At 39.8% G+C, this 14,070-nt stretch overlaps 1 protein-coding gene across 3 annotated transcripts in view; it reads left to right on the top strand.

The window, feature by feature from the left end:
- The window catches only part of NAB1 (NGFI-A binding protein 1), a 28,581-nt gene extending 15,457 nt beyond the window's left edge, over positions 1-13,124 (top strand). For 2 of the 3 annotated variants that reach the window (XM_032763323.2, XM_032763325.2), the window contains exons 5-8: positions 6,275-6,385; positions 8,000-8,159; positions 9,509-9,658; positions 11,400-13,124. In XM_032763323.2, coding sequence (XP_032619214.1) covers positions 6,275-6,385; positions 8,000-8,159; positions 9,509-9,658; positions 11,400-11,491 — 513 coding nt within the window. In that variant the 3' untranslated portion in view covers positions 11,492-13,124. The remainder of the gene's footprint in view (positions 1-6,274; positions 6,386-7,999; positions 8,160-9,508; positions 9,659-11,399) is intronic. The other variant, XM_032763324.2, reaches the window with a different exon arrangement.
- The last annotated feature ends 946 nt before the right edge of the window (positions 13,125-14,070 follow it).

Below are 14,070 nucleotides of genomic sequence, written 5' to 3'. Positions count from 1 at the left end.
TTTGTGCCATGAGATTGGGAGATAAATCCTGCCCACCCCTGAGAGACCAAAGTGGGGGAAGCTATTAGAGATTCTTCATGGAGTTTTCCTTCCATTGAACTCAATTGTCTTATGTGTATTTATTTTGTTTTTCTGTGGCTCAGGGAAATTCTTGTAAGGCTCTGACTTAATTCTGTAAACTTAGAGAAAATAATTTTTACTTTTAATTAGGCACCTCTGTCATAGTATTAATATTAATTTAGGAAAAATAAATACAAAATAGATTACTCAGATTTTTTGTTTGTATCCTATTTTTAATTTTAAAAAAAATTAAATGTATAGAAAGTGCATTGGACTGGTTTTCTTTAGATTATAAAAACATAGGCCAGAATTCTGCCCTGTGATCCCCATGGAACATCTAGTCCAAGTTCTGCTTTCCATGTGTGAGTGGGATTCTTCCCATTGGAAACTGTATTGCAAACTCTAAGCAATATCCTCCCGTCAGTTTTTTTTCTTATAGGGCCTAATTGCACTGAAGTCAGTGGGAGTCTTTCCATTGACTTCAGTGGGCTTTGGATCAAATCCAAAATGCAGAGCTCTATTGATTTCATTGAGAATTTTGCATAGGAATTGATGGCAGGATATGGGCCATATGTGCCTATAACTAAATCACCAAAACTGTCAATAGGTGAGAAATCAATTGCAATGAAAATGTATCTATCAGCCCGCGCGCGCACACACTCAGATAGTGTGTACTTATATCTGTCTGCATGCATATCTCTCCTCTCTCTCTCACTCACACACACACACACACACACACACACACACACACTTCACATCTACACACAACTTTAATTAAACATAAGTTCTATTGGGAATTTTTTGTTAAGATGAAATATTCTCGAGATCACACTGACAGCATATGCAGTACCTTAAGGATTACTTAAGGTCTTAAGTATCTTAAGTTTCTTCTGCTGGAAAGTAAATTAAGTCCATTTTAAATAGCTTGTTACATAGATATGGATAAGTATCCAAAATGACTGGCTCATCTTCCTTTATGATATTTTTTTTTTAACTGATTAGCCTTTTCACTGCTGCTTGGGTATCATCTGATGCAGCTACAGTTCTCCTTATATCATCTACTAAAATAAATGGTATAGTACATTACGATGTGCTAAGTATGGGTCTGCACTATAATAGCATGTAACATGGAGGTATGTGGTATGTTCTTCGTCATGTAACTGTAATGTAAGGGTTTGCAATACACTGAAATAGCACTTTTTTCACATTTAATTTCTTCAGTGAGGAATGATATGCCATATGTAAAATCTACTATTTCAAAGGAGTGCAAGGATTTACATTTGTTATCTAAGCAACGGCTAGTCTCATGTGGCAAATACTCAAACAGGTGCATTTTTTCTCCTTTAAAATGAGAAGTTAGTTTGAAAGCCAGATATAAATAAAAGCATTTTTTAAATGTAGTCATATTGCACGCTGGTCATTTTGTTGTGCAACACAAGGATTACAGCCCTGGACAGCACTTAAAATATACAGTAATTTGAATTGTGTAAATGTGTGCTCTGAAGGTTTACTCACAGCTCCCATGCCAGTAATTCTATGTGTTTGTGTTGGGATTCACTTTGACCTATCTTGGCTTTTTAGTATTATAAACCCAGAATTTAGTGCTAGGAAAAGCCCTATTGAGTCATCTACACCGGTGCTTCTCAAGCTATCTGATATGGGGAACTGGCAATTTTTTTTCCAGTGTGCCAGGGACCGGTGCCATATTATTATCCTATTCAACGCTTTTATGAGGAAACTCGCCGCGGACCAGCAGCCGATGTCACGGTCCGGTCCGCGGACCACCACTTTGAGAAGCACTGATCTACACCATCACTATCAATGGCCAATATACAGTACTGTGGTTCCCTATAGTATATTCTCCAGTGCTTTTTGCCCAATCTAGTTTTAAATGACTCAAGCAGTGGTGCTATCACTGCTTCTCTTGCTAGACTATTCCACAGTCTCCGTTAACAGTGGTTAAGCAACTGAAATAAGCCATGAGAGTGTGATTTGGGGGGGGGGGGGGTAGGGTAGGGGTTTTTTAATGGGGAAAAATGGAAACATGGAAAAACATAGTAGATTTAAGCTGAAACTTTAGGCTGTTCTTTGAAAGGCTGTTGTTTTGGGAGAGGAGACTTACATACCACTGGGAGAAAGTATTCTCTTATTTACAGAGTAGTGAACCTTAAGGCAATAGTTAATATTAATAGTGAACTCAGCGCAATAGTTCAGAAGAAATGTGTTCACTCTCTTTCTACTTACTTTAAAAGACTAGTAGTTCAATCATATGATTTTTTTTTGGATTTTTTTTTTCCCTTGAAGAACTGAATGTCCTCAGTCTACAAAATGATGTTTTTCTGAATCTTCCTGTTACTGCTGTGCACTGCAAAACATTGTTTCATTAAAGAGGACATAGTCCCGACTAATACAGAATGACTCATGAAGTGGTGAGGCCCAATTTTACCACCACGTTTTTCTGTAGGTTTGCAAGTTCTGTATTATTGTAGATAGCATTTATGTGGCAGGACAGTTATTTCACTTGTGTTAATGAGTTGTGGCTCTAATTTACATTCCAGCTTATATTAATTTTTCAAAAATATATAGTTAGATTGTTTCTCTATACATTTCCTTTGCAGGGTTACTTTCTTGGGGAAACATATCTCACTATTGACCTTTTTATTTTTTTGTTAGCAGTATTTTTCTAGCAAAAGGTAGAAGTCTGAGGAAAAATTGTAGCAAATATTGCAGAATTCTCTTTCCATAGTGGATGTAAGTAGTGTCCCTGTGCTTTTGAAAGTTGTACTGCTGCATCTTCTGTCTCTGAATACAGAGAGTGAGGAAGTACGATGGGTTAGTATTCTGGCTTTTCATTTGTGGAGACATCAGGTCTGATCTTGGCTTTTCTTTTTAAAAGGTAATTTCACTTATTGTGTGAGGCAGGATTGGAGCATGATTTGCCATTGCCTTGCCAATTAGGTAGTCATACCTGTGCAATGTGAAAAGCCAATATGCTGACTTAGAAGTGTTTCACACCTCATGCTGCATGGGTGTAAATGACTGCTTTTGGAAACAGGCAAAGTGACCTTTTTAAAAAAAATCTGGGATTTTGCAGGTTAGGCTTGATGTAGGTGTACCAGCAGGGCTGTGTGGGCAAAGTTGCACATTGCCTGCCTCCAGCCACTCTTGCAAATCCTTCCTCTTCATAATCACTAAATTCACGCAAGCATTCCAAAGAAACAAAATACCACAAATTACATTAGATTACCTGTAAAAGCCTCTCTCTTCCCCTGTGTGCCCTTCCCTTTTTGTTGATAGAGTGGGCAGCGAGGCTGTGGGAGTTGAGTGTAGAGAAAAGAGAGAGATTCTAGGAAAACAGGCTAAAGGAATAGAGGGAGTGAGAGAAGGAATGCATTACTTGGGATGGGAGTTGGGAGTGAATAAAAAGAAAGTGCTGTGAGTCTTAAATTTCTTCTGGATAAAGAGCAGTAGGGAAGAGTAAAGATGCAAACAGCTTTCTCTTCTCCCACTAAGCAGCCATCTCATTCTGTGAAGGCTATGGTAGGGGGAGGCACTCCTTATTTTGTCATCTCTGATGAGTCATGTGGCAGCAACTCAGAAAACAAAACAGGTCACAGGTATATTGCGCAAATGGCCTAGAGAGAGTGGCTACTCATTCTCCTCATTTCTGCATTTTTAAATTGTGTGAGAAGAGGTTCGCTTTCCACATATAATATTGACAGCCAGGAGGGGAAAGAAGAGGAGAATTATAAAGTTATTGCTCTTCCATGGTAATAACAAAGGAGTCTTCAAGTGAGTGGCAGTGTTAAAACAGAGGTGGGGGAGTGGGAGAGCCTGAGCCTGCCAAGTTCAAAAAGCCCAGTGGGAGTAGGAGACCCAGAGGGGAATGCGAGACTAAAGAGGAGGCTCAGAGGAAACATCTGCAGTCAGTGCTGGCTCTCGAGAGAGAAGAGGGAAGACAGATGCCCACCTACACCATTGCCAGGCAGGTTGAAAAGAGAACCAAGATCAGAGTTGTGGGGTTTCTCTTTCTTGCACGATCAAAAGAACAGAAGCACTAAAATCGGCTGTTCATGTAAGAAAAGTGTCATTGGCGGGAAAGGAAGTACACATGTGAGGCTGAGAACATCTGCTATAAGAAACCACTTTAAAAACAACCGAGCAGCATGGAAGAAACACATGCGCTGTGTGGGGCAGACCCCTAGTACACTGTAGAGAGGAGGAATGGGGAGAGGCATGCTTAGCTAGGAGTAGGCCATGGACGGATGTCATGCTGAATTGTCTAACCTGCTGCTGCCTCTTTTATCCATCCATTCCTATATCATAAGTCTTTGTGAACAAAAGAACAGTGTGGTAGGGACACATCTCAGGAAAGGTGATCCAGAATCCAATTGGCTATTGAAGAAATGTATGTGAGGATAACACAAAGCAGCAGAAACCATACGTACTCAGTGGGCCTCCTTTTGAAAAACAGACTTCAATTTTACACTGACATACAATTGCTGGTGTAAATATATGCAAACACATTTTATACCACTAAATTACATCATTGGTGCTGTTGTACGTCCATATTCAAAATTTCAGCTACATGTACATATAGATGTAAGGCATTCAAAGACAGAGTTGAGGTCTCTTCTTAAAAATAAAACAAAACTCCCACCCCATAATAAACTAAGAGCTAAGTGTAAAAGTAGGTGTTTCCAGGTGCGGTTTTATGGAGAATTTACACTGTTCTAAAGCGGTAAATACTCACTGGATTGTATTTTTCCATTGGGGAAATTGGAGTGGGGTGTGGTGGGGTAGATCTGCGTAAAAAACTCTGGGCCTGATTCTCCTCTCAAGGAGCAAGAGTAACCTCACTGAAGTGAATGGAGTTGCACTGTGAGGGGGAAGCAGACCTCCTGACAGCATTCACAGTGGCACAGATTTGTCTGATCACTGTTGCGTAGGCCACTGATTGCACAGGCCTCGCTGTTCACGAGGTATTTGTCTTTTTTCCCTTTCCTTTGTTAGTCAGAGGCAGTGTATCGTTCTACAGTTTTTTCTTCTGGGGATGCTACATTTCCCTTTCTTAGATTATAAACTCTTTGGGCAGGCACTGGTTTCCTGTGTGTAAGTACCTAGCATGCTATAGGCACTGCCTGTAATCCTCCTAAAAATGTTACTTGGGCACAATGTTACTTGGGCACTATGATTTCCTAGTTATGAATTTCATTGTTTTTAGATTCTACTTCTTTCTCCAGCCTCCTCCCTTGATTTAGCTCTCTTCCCTGCTGCATTTCTTGTGAATAATGATGCATCTCCATTGCTTTACATGAGTTTTGCTTGTACAGCACTAAACTGCATGAATATTTAATCTTGAACCTTGCTACATACAGCAAATGACTGTAACGGAACTTGCAATTTTCCCATGCACAAGAGACATAGGAGATATGCAAGTCATAAAAGTTAGAGATGGATAAATAATTTTTGGGGCCTCACATCCAGGCACCTGGCAGAGCAGAACTGTTCCTTGCAGCATACAAAATCCATGCTACTTCGCTTTTCAGTGGGCAGCTTGTCATGCAGAGAATTTATAAAGATAAGCCACTACTATTTTACAGGGAGACCAGTATAGTTTCTATGTGTCTTTGCAGCATGTTGAATTTTGTGGTGGTTTGCCCAATTTTCTAAGCTACTAAATTCTGCTACTGCATTTTCTGTAAGATAGGCAAGTACATGCATGGCTGTGTATCTAAGATCAGTCTCAAGATCTTACTCTGCATGTACAGCAAGCCTCATGGATACTACAGATGCAAATGGTCAAAGTTAGAGTAATAGTCTGCATTTATAACATTGATTTCTTTAAAAAAAATCAAAAAAACCCAAGCTGCTAAATCCAAAAGACAACCACAAAATAGTGGGCCTAATTCTGCTCTGTTACACTGGCTTAGCTCCAGAGTAACTCCATTGAAGTTAATGGTATTACTCTGGATTTATACTTGGATGTGTTAGGCGTGGCACAAGCCTCTGCTCTGTGATATGAGCCAGATCATATCTGCTGCAATGTTTTATGTTGCTGAAGCATAGTTTGGTCAACTTGTTTCAGAGTTTTAAATCCTAGTTCAAGTTTTTCACCAGAGTTAAAGAATATTCTCTTTTAACTATTACAATACATTGTTTTTTCATTAAAAGCAAAACAAAATCATATGCCGTGTTTGTTTTTGCTCAACAGGATGGTTTTCCTGATTTCCAGGACACAGTCCAGACACTTTATCAACAAGAGAAAGTACCACTTGCCTTGGCCAAAGGCAAAAGTGAAGATTTGGCAGCTCTTAATTCCCAGGTAGACAAACCACATGAAACTATCAGCTTTCTACTGAGATGCTGTCTAGAATAGTAACAGTTGCTTTCTAGGTTGATTTTGTATAATATTGTGATGACTAAAATCATTACCTCCAGTTCTCAAAGATCACCTGGGTTAGCTGAGATAATATCACTGCTAATATGGGTTTAACTCTTGGAGCTGTTATGACACTCTATTATAGTTTTATCTTCATTCATTGCAAGGAAGTAAGGATCTCGTCTTGAGACAAAAGAAGGAATGCACCATCCACTGTTGGGAACAAATGCGATAGTACAGTACTTGCCTCATAGAAGTGAAACCCTTTTAAAAATAAAAGTAATGTTTCAGTTCTTAAAATACTAACAGAACCCTCAGGTAGACATTGATTAAAATACACTTGAAAGCAAACTGTTAGAAAATTGTTTCTCCCTTTACCTATCTGCCAAGACCTAAGGGCAGGGTTCTGTGTTTTCTCCTCTAGAACATGGTGATATCTAAAGTGGTGTCGGTAAATATAGAACAGGTTCCTTCCCTGCTCTAAATGTCATCGGTTTACTGGAGAACCTAGGACGTAGTCTTCTCTTTTACACTGTCAGCTAATTTATAGTTTTCTCTTCTGAGCACACAGATGTCAGTGGGAGTTGAGGTTGCTTCACATCTCCCAAGAGAGGCTCAGCTCCTTGCAAGAATCCGCTTTCTTTTTTAATAGAGACAAGTAGTAATGGAGACACTTATAAAATACTTAAAGAAAAATCAATGAACTTTACAGTTTGCTAGCATCTGTGGATGCTAATTTTGCATATTTTTGCTTCCCTTTCTATTTGTATACTTCTGTGAGGCTCTTTGAAATGGACATTTTTTAAACTGATGATTTTTTTTTTTTAATTTCCATAAGATGTTTAGTCACAGTCTTGAGAGCATGATCATATTGAAAGTTAAAATGTTCTTGGCACTAAAGTTGATGACAAACATTTATACACCATTTCCTCCCACGTTGCTCTACATTGTTTAATTTCATTCTCTAGAGGTGTATAGGTCTTCTTCATCTTCTAGACAGACATTTCACACCTTTATCCCCCACAAACATACTGTCATCCTACACTTTCACAATGGCAGATTTTTTAACTTGTGTACTGCTATTTCCTAAAATAAAGATTCCAAGATGTCTGGTAAATTGTTGGCATAAGTTTTTAGCAGATGTTGCCATTGCTGTTGGAATATTTTGTAGAGCCATTTATTCCAATAGGGCTAAATTTGATAATTAAGAGAGTGATCTTGCATTTGGGAATTTCTCTAAGTGTAGACTGCAGTCCTAGAGTGCAGAAAGTTTGTTCTCCTCAGGTAAGAACTAAGAAATGTCATGTAGACTGGTTAAAAGAGAACACCATGTTTTTATGCACTTTGAATGCACTGTGTTCCATTGCTTTAGTGGGTGCAAAAATATTTTGTTTGCTTGATATTTTTGAGGTAGCTGTAAAGCACACATGTACAGATGAGCCAACAAAGAACTATATCTAGACTGCTTGCTTTATTACCTGCTGGGATTATTTTTTTCCTGTACAGCAACATCCATATATATATATATATATATATATATTCTTGCTTTATTTGCAGTCTGAAAAGGTGATGGCAAAACAGATGGAGTTTCTTTGTAACCAAGCAGGGTTAGAGAGACTGCAACACTCAGAGAGACGCCTTTCCACAGGGTACTACAGGCAAAGCTCAGAAGAGCACAGCCCCAATGGCATGACGTTAGATAATGCGGATGGACAAGGTATGGTAGCTTCCAGGCATGATATTGCTGCCAGCCAATTTGTCTGGTGTTATGCAATCATTACTAGTACTGATGTTATTCATATAGCATCAGCAGTGTGGAGGAAGCTAAGCAGGCAGGTAAAGACAAGATCCCTGCCTGGAAGAGCTTACAGTCAAAATCACTGTTTCTCCACTACGGTACATATACCCCTGGGGCTACGTAGAGGTCTTGGAGGGGATAGTCAGCTCATCTAGATCAGTGTTTCTCAGCCTGGGGGTTGTGACTCCCAGGAGGGTCATGGGATGGGTTTAGATGGTCTTAGGGGGTGGCAAGTAGGGCAGTTGCATGAGACCTAATGCTACAGGGGGCCCTGCAAAGCTAAGTTACATGCTTCAGCTTCAGGCAGTACGGCTTGGGCTTGGGCTTTAGCCTTGCCACCCAGGACTCTGGCTTCAGACAAGGCTCACAAGTGAAAAACAGGCTCAAGTATCACACACAAATGTAAGTGCAATATTTATATTCCAATCTGGTAAAAATGAGAGAGTAAGCAATTGTTCAGTAATAGTGTGCTGTGACACTTCTTTTATTTTTGTGTCTCATTTTGTAAGCAAGTCGTTTTTAAGTGAAGCAAAACCTGGGGGTACACAAGACAAATCAGACCCCTGAAAGGGGTACAGTAGTCTGGAAAGTTTGAGAACCACTGGTCTAAATGATACAACCAGATATAGAGCCAGATTCTGCTCAGTAACTCTAGGGAAACCTCATTGACTTCAGTGGAGATGTTCTATATGCAGACTTTTTTGTAACGGGGACCTCTGCAGCATGGGAGTGAGGGTTACTCCACTATCTGGGTATGTCTCAATTGTTTCCCTGCCACTGCAGGAGCCTTGGGCATTGGGGCACTTTGATCTCTTCTATTCTGTGCTGTGGCACATGATAGTCTAGTCACTTGTAGGCCGTGATACTTTGGTCTAACTTTGATTGTTAGCTTTAGTGTGTTGATGGCCTGTGGTATGCAGGAGGTCAGATTAGATGGCTTCCGGCCTTAAATTCTGTGACTAACGCAGCTCAACATGGAAGGGAAAGTTGGATCATGAAGTGTTTTTGAGCAAAATGAGGGATTGATTGCTCAGCCATACCAAATCTGTAGCAGTACTAGCAGCCTGGAGAGGAAAAGGGATCATCTGCAAATCAGCATTTTACGTACTAGAAATCTCTTCTGCATGGTTGAAATGTAGAATGTGTTTTTCACTGGCCAAATGGTGGTGTCCTTTTTTTTTTTTTTTTTTTTTTAGCCTTAATTTTGATTTCTAGCATTGCTTTGATTCATACTTAATACTGAATATTTCAGTATTGACCTCTTTCAGGTGAGAGGCCCCTGAATCTCCGAATGTCAAATCTGCAAAATAGACAGTTGCAACACATTTCACTAGATGGAGAGCAGCATGTAGGAAAACCTCTGTGCAGTGATCTGATCCGACTTTACTCCAGTGGTGAGGCAAAGTCTCAGCCCTCAGGTAAGAGTTATCCATTGCAAAGCACCACAAACTGCCCTGTAACATCCATTTACAGGTGGCTTTCAGAAAGTTTAGGGGGAGCCACACACCTACTTATCCCGTTCAAAGAAGAATTTAGTTCCTAGACACCATCTGCAGATTGATACCTTGAAACCACGCTGAAACTGAAACCTCTGAATGACTTGTTAATCTAGAAACATACCAAACATTTGATGAGAGATTTAAGTATTGCCACATTTTCAGTTATGCTTTGGGCAGGAGATGCAATAACTATTCACACATAAGACAAGAGTCTTGGGACCCATCTACACAGACAAAACAGCCAAGCAGAACAACTGCTGTTAACTCTTTTGTGGCGGAACATGGTTGTAACGTGATCTGGCTCAGTCTGTGTGAGTGGGACCAAATGATATTCGAAACCTTCCTGAAAAGGTGCCTTCAACCCTGTTCATAAAGATTTGGCCCCATCTATCTGGGTTGGATCAAACCGTTTTAGAACCTGGTTCAGCCACAACAGGATTTCTGTTGTTTTGACTTTGTAGATTGGGCTTTTAAGTGCTTCTGCTAGCCTTTCTATGCAGTGACTTACAGTCACTGTTTCTCCTGTTTAACACAGGCACACAGGAAAAATCTCGAATGCTGTTAGGAATATTTATTTCTTCTTCCACTACAAAGTCTGAATTGGATGCCTGTGCTTTGGCAAAGCATTTTACATATAAAACTGGTGCACTGGCATAATATCAAGAGCAGTCTTGAGACTTTCTTCTCCCTCAAGGTTTAGGAATAATGAGATGTTTCAAGGGTGGGTGTATGGTAGCGGTTCCTCTTAAGACTATTGTGCTGTTTGAGCACTTGGCAGAATGCTGTGTCTGTCCTATCCATGCCTATCCTAACTTGGGCCCAACCTCTCCCTATTGCAACCTGCTGCCTGTAACAAGGGTCTGTGTGGCTGGAGGACCTTCTAGTCCATAGTCTTCCCACACCCAGGAATGTTCCACATGCTCATGCAGAGAGCAACACTGCTGAGCTCTGCTTCCTGGTGAATGGGGGGGGTTACAGAGAAGTATCTCTGTGGCTTGTTCCATATTTTGATAGTGGAACTGTGGTGGTTCTGACATAGTTCAGGACTTGTATGCTTTAAGAGGAGGGTGGGGCAGAATCTTGTCTTCTGTGAATCAGGGGTTAAAGTAACTTAAAGGACTTACCGGTACACTGGAGTCCTGAGTAGGGGCATGGCCTCAACCAGAAGAGGCGGGGCCTTTCAAGATTTAAAAATCCTGGGGTATTGGCTGGGAGGCCCAGGGTCTTTAAATCACCCTGAAGCTACCAGCTGCAGACACAGCTGGGAGCCCCAGCACTCAGGGGTGAATTAAAGGGCCCAGAGCTCCAGCTGCTGCAGAGCTTCAGGCCCTTTAAATCACCGTGGGAGCCTGGCTGCCGGAGCTCCGGCGGGGATTTGAAGGGCCCAGGGCTCCCCGCAGTGGCTGGAGGCCTGGACCCTTTAAATCACCACCACGGAAGCCAGTCCAGTCTGGCATGGCGTACTGGCTCTTGCTGGTACGCTGGACCGGACCAGCTTACTTTCACCTCTGCTATGAATATTGATATGTCGTCAGCATCCATGTAGTTCAGTGGGCACTTTCTTAGGGTAAACACAGAAGACATTTATTTCAACACAATATTTTTTAACAGCTCCTCTTCCTCTTCCTCTCCCCCTCCCCCCCTTTTTTTATTTTTGCAGAAGGCCTTGGTATTTTAAAAGACTTTCCTCACTCAGCTTTTAACAACATAGAAAGGAAGGTCATAAAAACAGAACCTGAAGATACAAGATAGTCATCCTACTCTGGAAAATTGCATCAGAATAAAGAATAAATCTTTAGAAGAAAAACAAACAAGCCTTAATAACCAGTGTTGCCTCATTCAAATAAGAGATTTCATAGCCAAAGTCTAAGAACTGGTACAGTAGTCTGTGGAGACTGAAAAACAAGAGACACTGCAATCTAAAACAGTAATACAGGTGGATACACATTCCTGTAATGTGGTTTTATAATGTGGAAAGGTTCACAAATTAATATTGTGAGCCTCCTTTATTTAAGAATGTATTATGTATTTGTATAACTTATCAAAGTAAATCTAGATGTTGGGACACGTGTTGAGTCCGGTAGATGTGGCTACAGTTCATTTTACTTGAAATTTCAGTGTCTACTTTAAATGTATCTAGCATAGATATGATTGTTATACATTTGAGTTAAAAATCCTCCGAGAAAGTGTAAGAAAAACCTAGAGTGATACAACTAACAGCAAGTTTGCAATGGTATTTGTAGGAAAAAAATAGCAAATACATAAAATATTTAATGGTTCAAAATGTTATGTGGATATAGTATTTGATAAACCTGATCCTGTATTATAGCAGACACATTTGACACTTATTAATGTTATTTTAATGGTTTCAGCAGCCTGTATGTAATAGATTTACAGTATATACCTATCCACTACATGGGAATGGTGAATAGGAAAATATCAGCCAGAATATGGGAGCATCCTACTTATTGGCTCCAATTTCATTGGACAGAACAATCATTTCAGATACTGAGTAGCTAAACCAGGGCTCGTATGCTCTCATTTGGGAGGGAACTCAGAACACTAGACATTATGGACAGGATGGAAAAAGTTGTGCTTCAGACACTTAGAACATTTTGGAATTCTCTGTGGATGTTAAAGACAAAATGAATCATAAGTGTGGCAAAGATGGAAAATGCAGGATTCATGCATCAGGATTGAAATGGTTATATTCGATATCCAGGAACAATAAAATAACAGAGAAGAGGGGAAAGGGGATACATTACTGGTAGATGACCCATTATGAGGTGCTTCCCAACCCACATGATTCTCTGAGTATACCATATACTGCATACAGTATGCCAATATGTTCCCTTGTGTATGTTAGTTAACATCTGTATTCGTTATTTATTTGACTCTTTCTTTTTTTTTTGTATGTTCATTTTCGCAAATGCCGTTTTGTCTAAAAACAAGGAATTAACTTAGGGAAATTGGTATTTAATGTGGTGTGTCTGTATACATCCATAATGTCAGTGTAACTCCTATTGTATAGTTGCATCTCTGCAGTCAAAATAGCTATACACCTTAGTTTTGAATATAATTTTTACCCACAGTGCTCTCTGAGACGGGGAAGTGAGTCAACAAGTAATGGATAAACTTCCACAGTGAGGTGTGCACTTCATCTGCAGTTTCGCTGTGTCTTAGATATGTAATGATTATTCAATCATAATGTATGTCGTACTGAAATTGTCAACGAAATGTGAGCTGGAATGTCTACACTGCAGTCTCTGATCACTGTAAACCTGTTTAATTATTTTATCACTTTTGATTTGTGGAACAAAGCTTTATAGTAGAAACACCAGTAAACAACTTTTTATACTATTAAAACGTTTGTTTTTATTTTAAATGTTTCTTGAATTGTATTGTACTGTCTCACTCCAGAAGAAACTTACTTTGAATGGAATTTGCAACTTCATTGCTAGAAATAAGCAGTTGAATATATTGTTATATTTGCTCCTTTATGTTGTGAGAGATAAGAGTGGGTGGTAAGTATGTTTCTTCAGTTTGTAATGTCTGTCATAGCACTGGTTTGTATCTGGGTAGTTCTGTGTACAGTATTACAGTTTGGAAGCTTGTAAAGGCTTGAATTGAACAAGTTTAGTAATAGAATTTAACAAGCAACAAGTTTTTAAAGAAGCAGAAAACTTCCTTCTGATTTTGTTTTGTTTTTGGTTTGGTCAACATCTAGCATGCCCAAAATCTGTGCTGGACCACACAAAGTTCTTAAATATATTAAGAGTTTACTGGTCTGGTTTACCGTGGGGGAGGGGGAAATGGCTCATTTCATTAATCATATGGTTTCATTAGAATACATTTATTTTGTAAACTCTAATGTATTAAATTTACTAAAATTAAAGTATATAATAGATATTTTTATTTTGAGTTTGTAAATACAGTATGACTCAGTTGTCATCAGCAGGTTAGCTCTGTGATGGTATTTTGGTTTACAGTCCAATGGATCATGTCATTCCCAATATATGAGGCATTTTTTATCATGTTAAATTTGCAGCTGTGTACACCCCCCGGGTACAACTGTTTAAGGTGTTCCCAGATCTCACATACAATGGATAATGGCAAATAGTCTGTCACTCAGTTTTTCTCAACCATTCTGCCACTGTCAGCAGGTGCCTGGGCCGGCAGCCACACTTCACCTCACTTTCTGAAAAGCAGCTTGTTTCTGGGTGGAGGGAGAAGAGACTAAGTGGGAGGTTGGGTGAGATATAGGATTGACATGGGAAAGGGGGAGTAGGTTAAGGGATAGGAGGGCTGAGAGAAGAGGAACAAGTCCGAGG

Source organism: Chelonoidis abingdonii, chromosome 10, assembly GCF_003597395.2.
Source record: "Chelonoidis abingdonii isolate Lonesome George chromosome 10, CheloAbing_2.0, whole genome shotgun sequence".
Taxonomy (NCBI): Eukaryota; Metazoa; Chordata; order Testudines; family Testudinidae; genus Chelonoidis; species Chelonoidis abingdonii.
The sequence above is the reverse complement of the archived record's forward strand: the minus strand, read 5'-3'. Positions and strand labels throughout refer to the sequence as shown.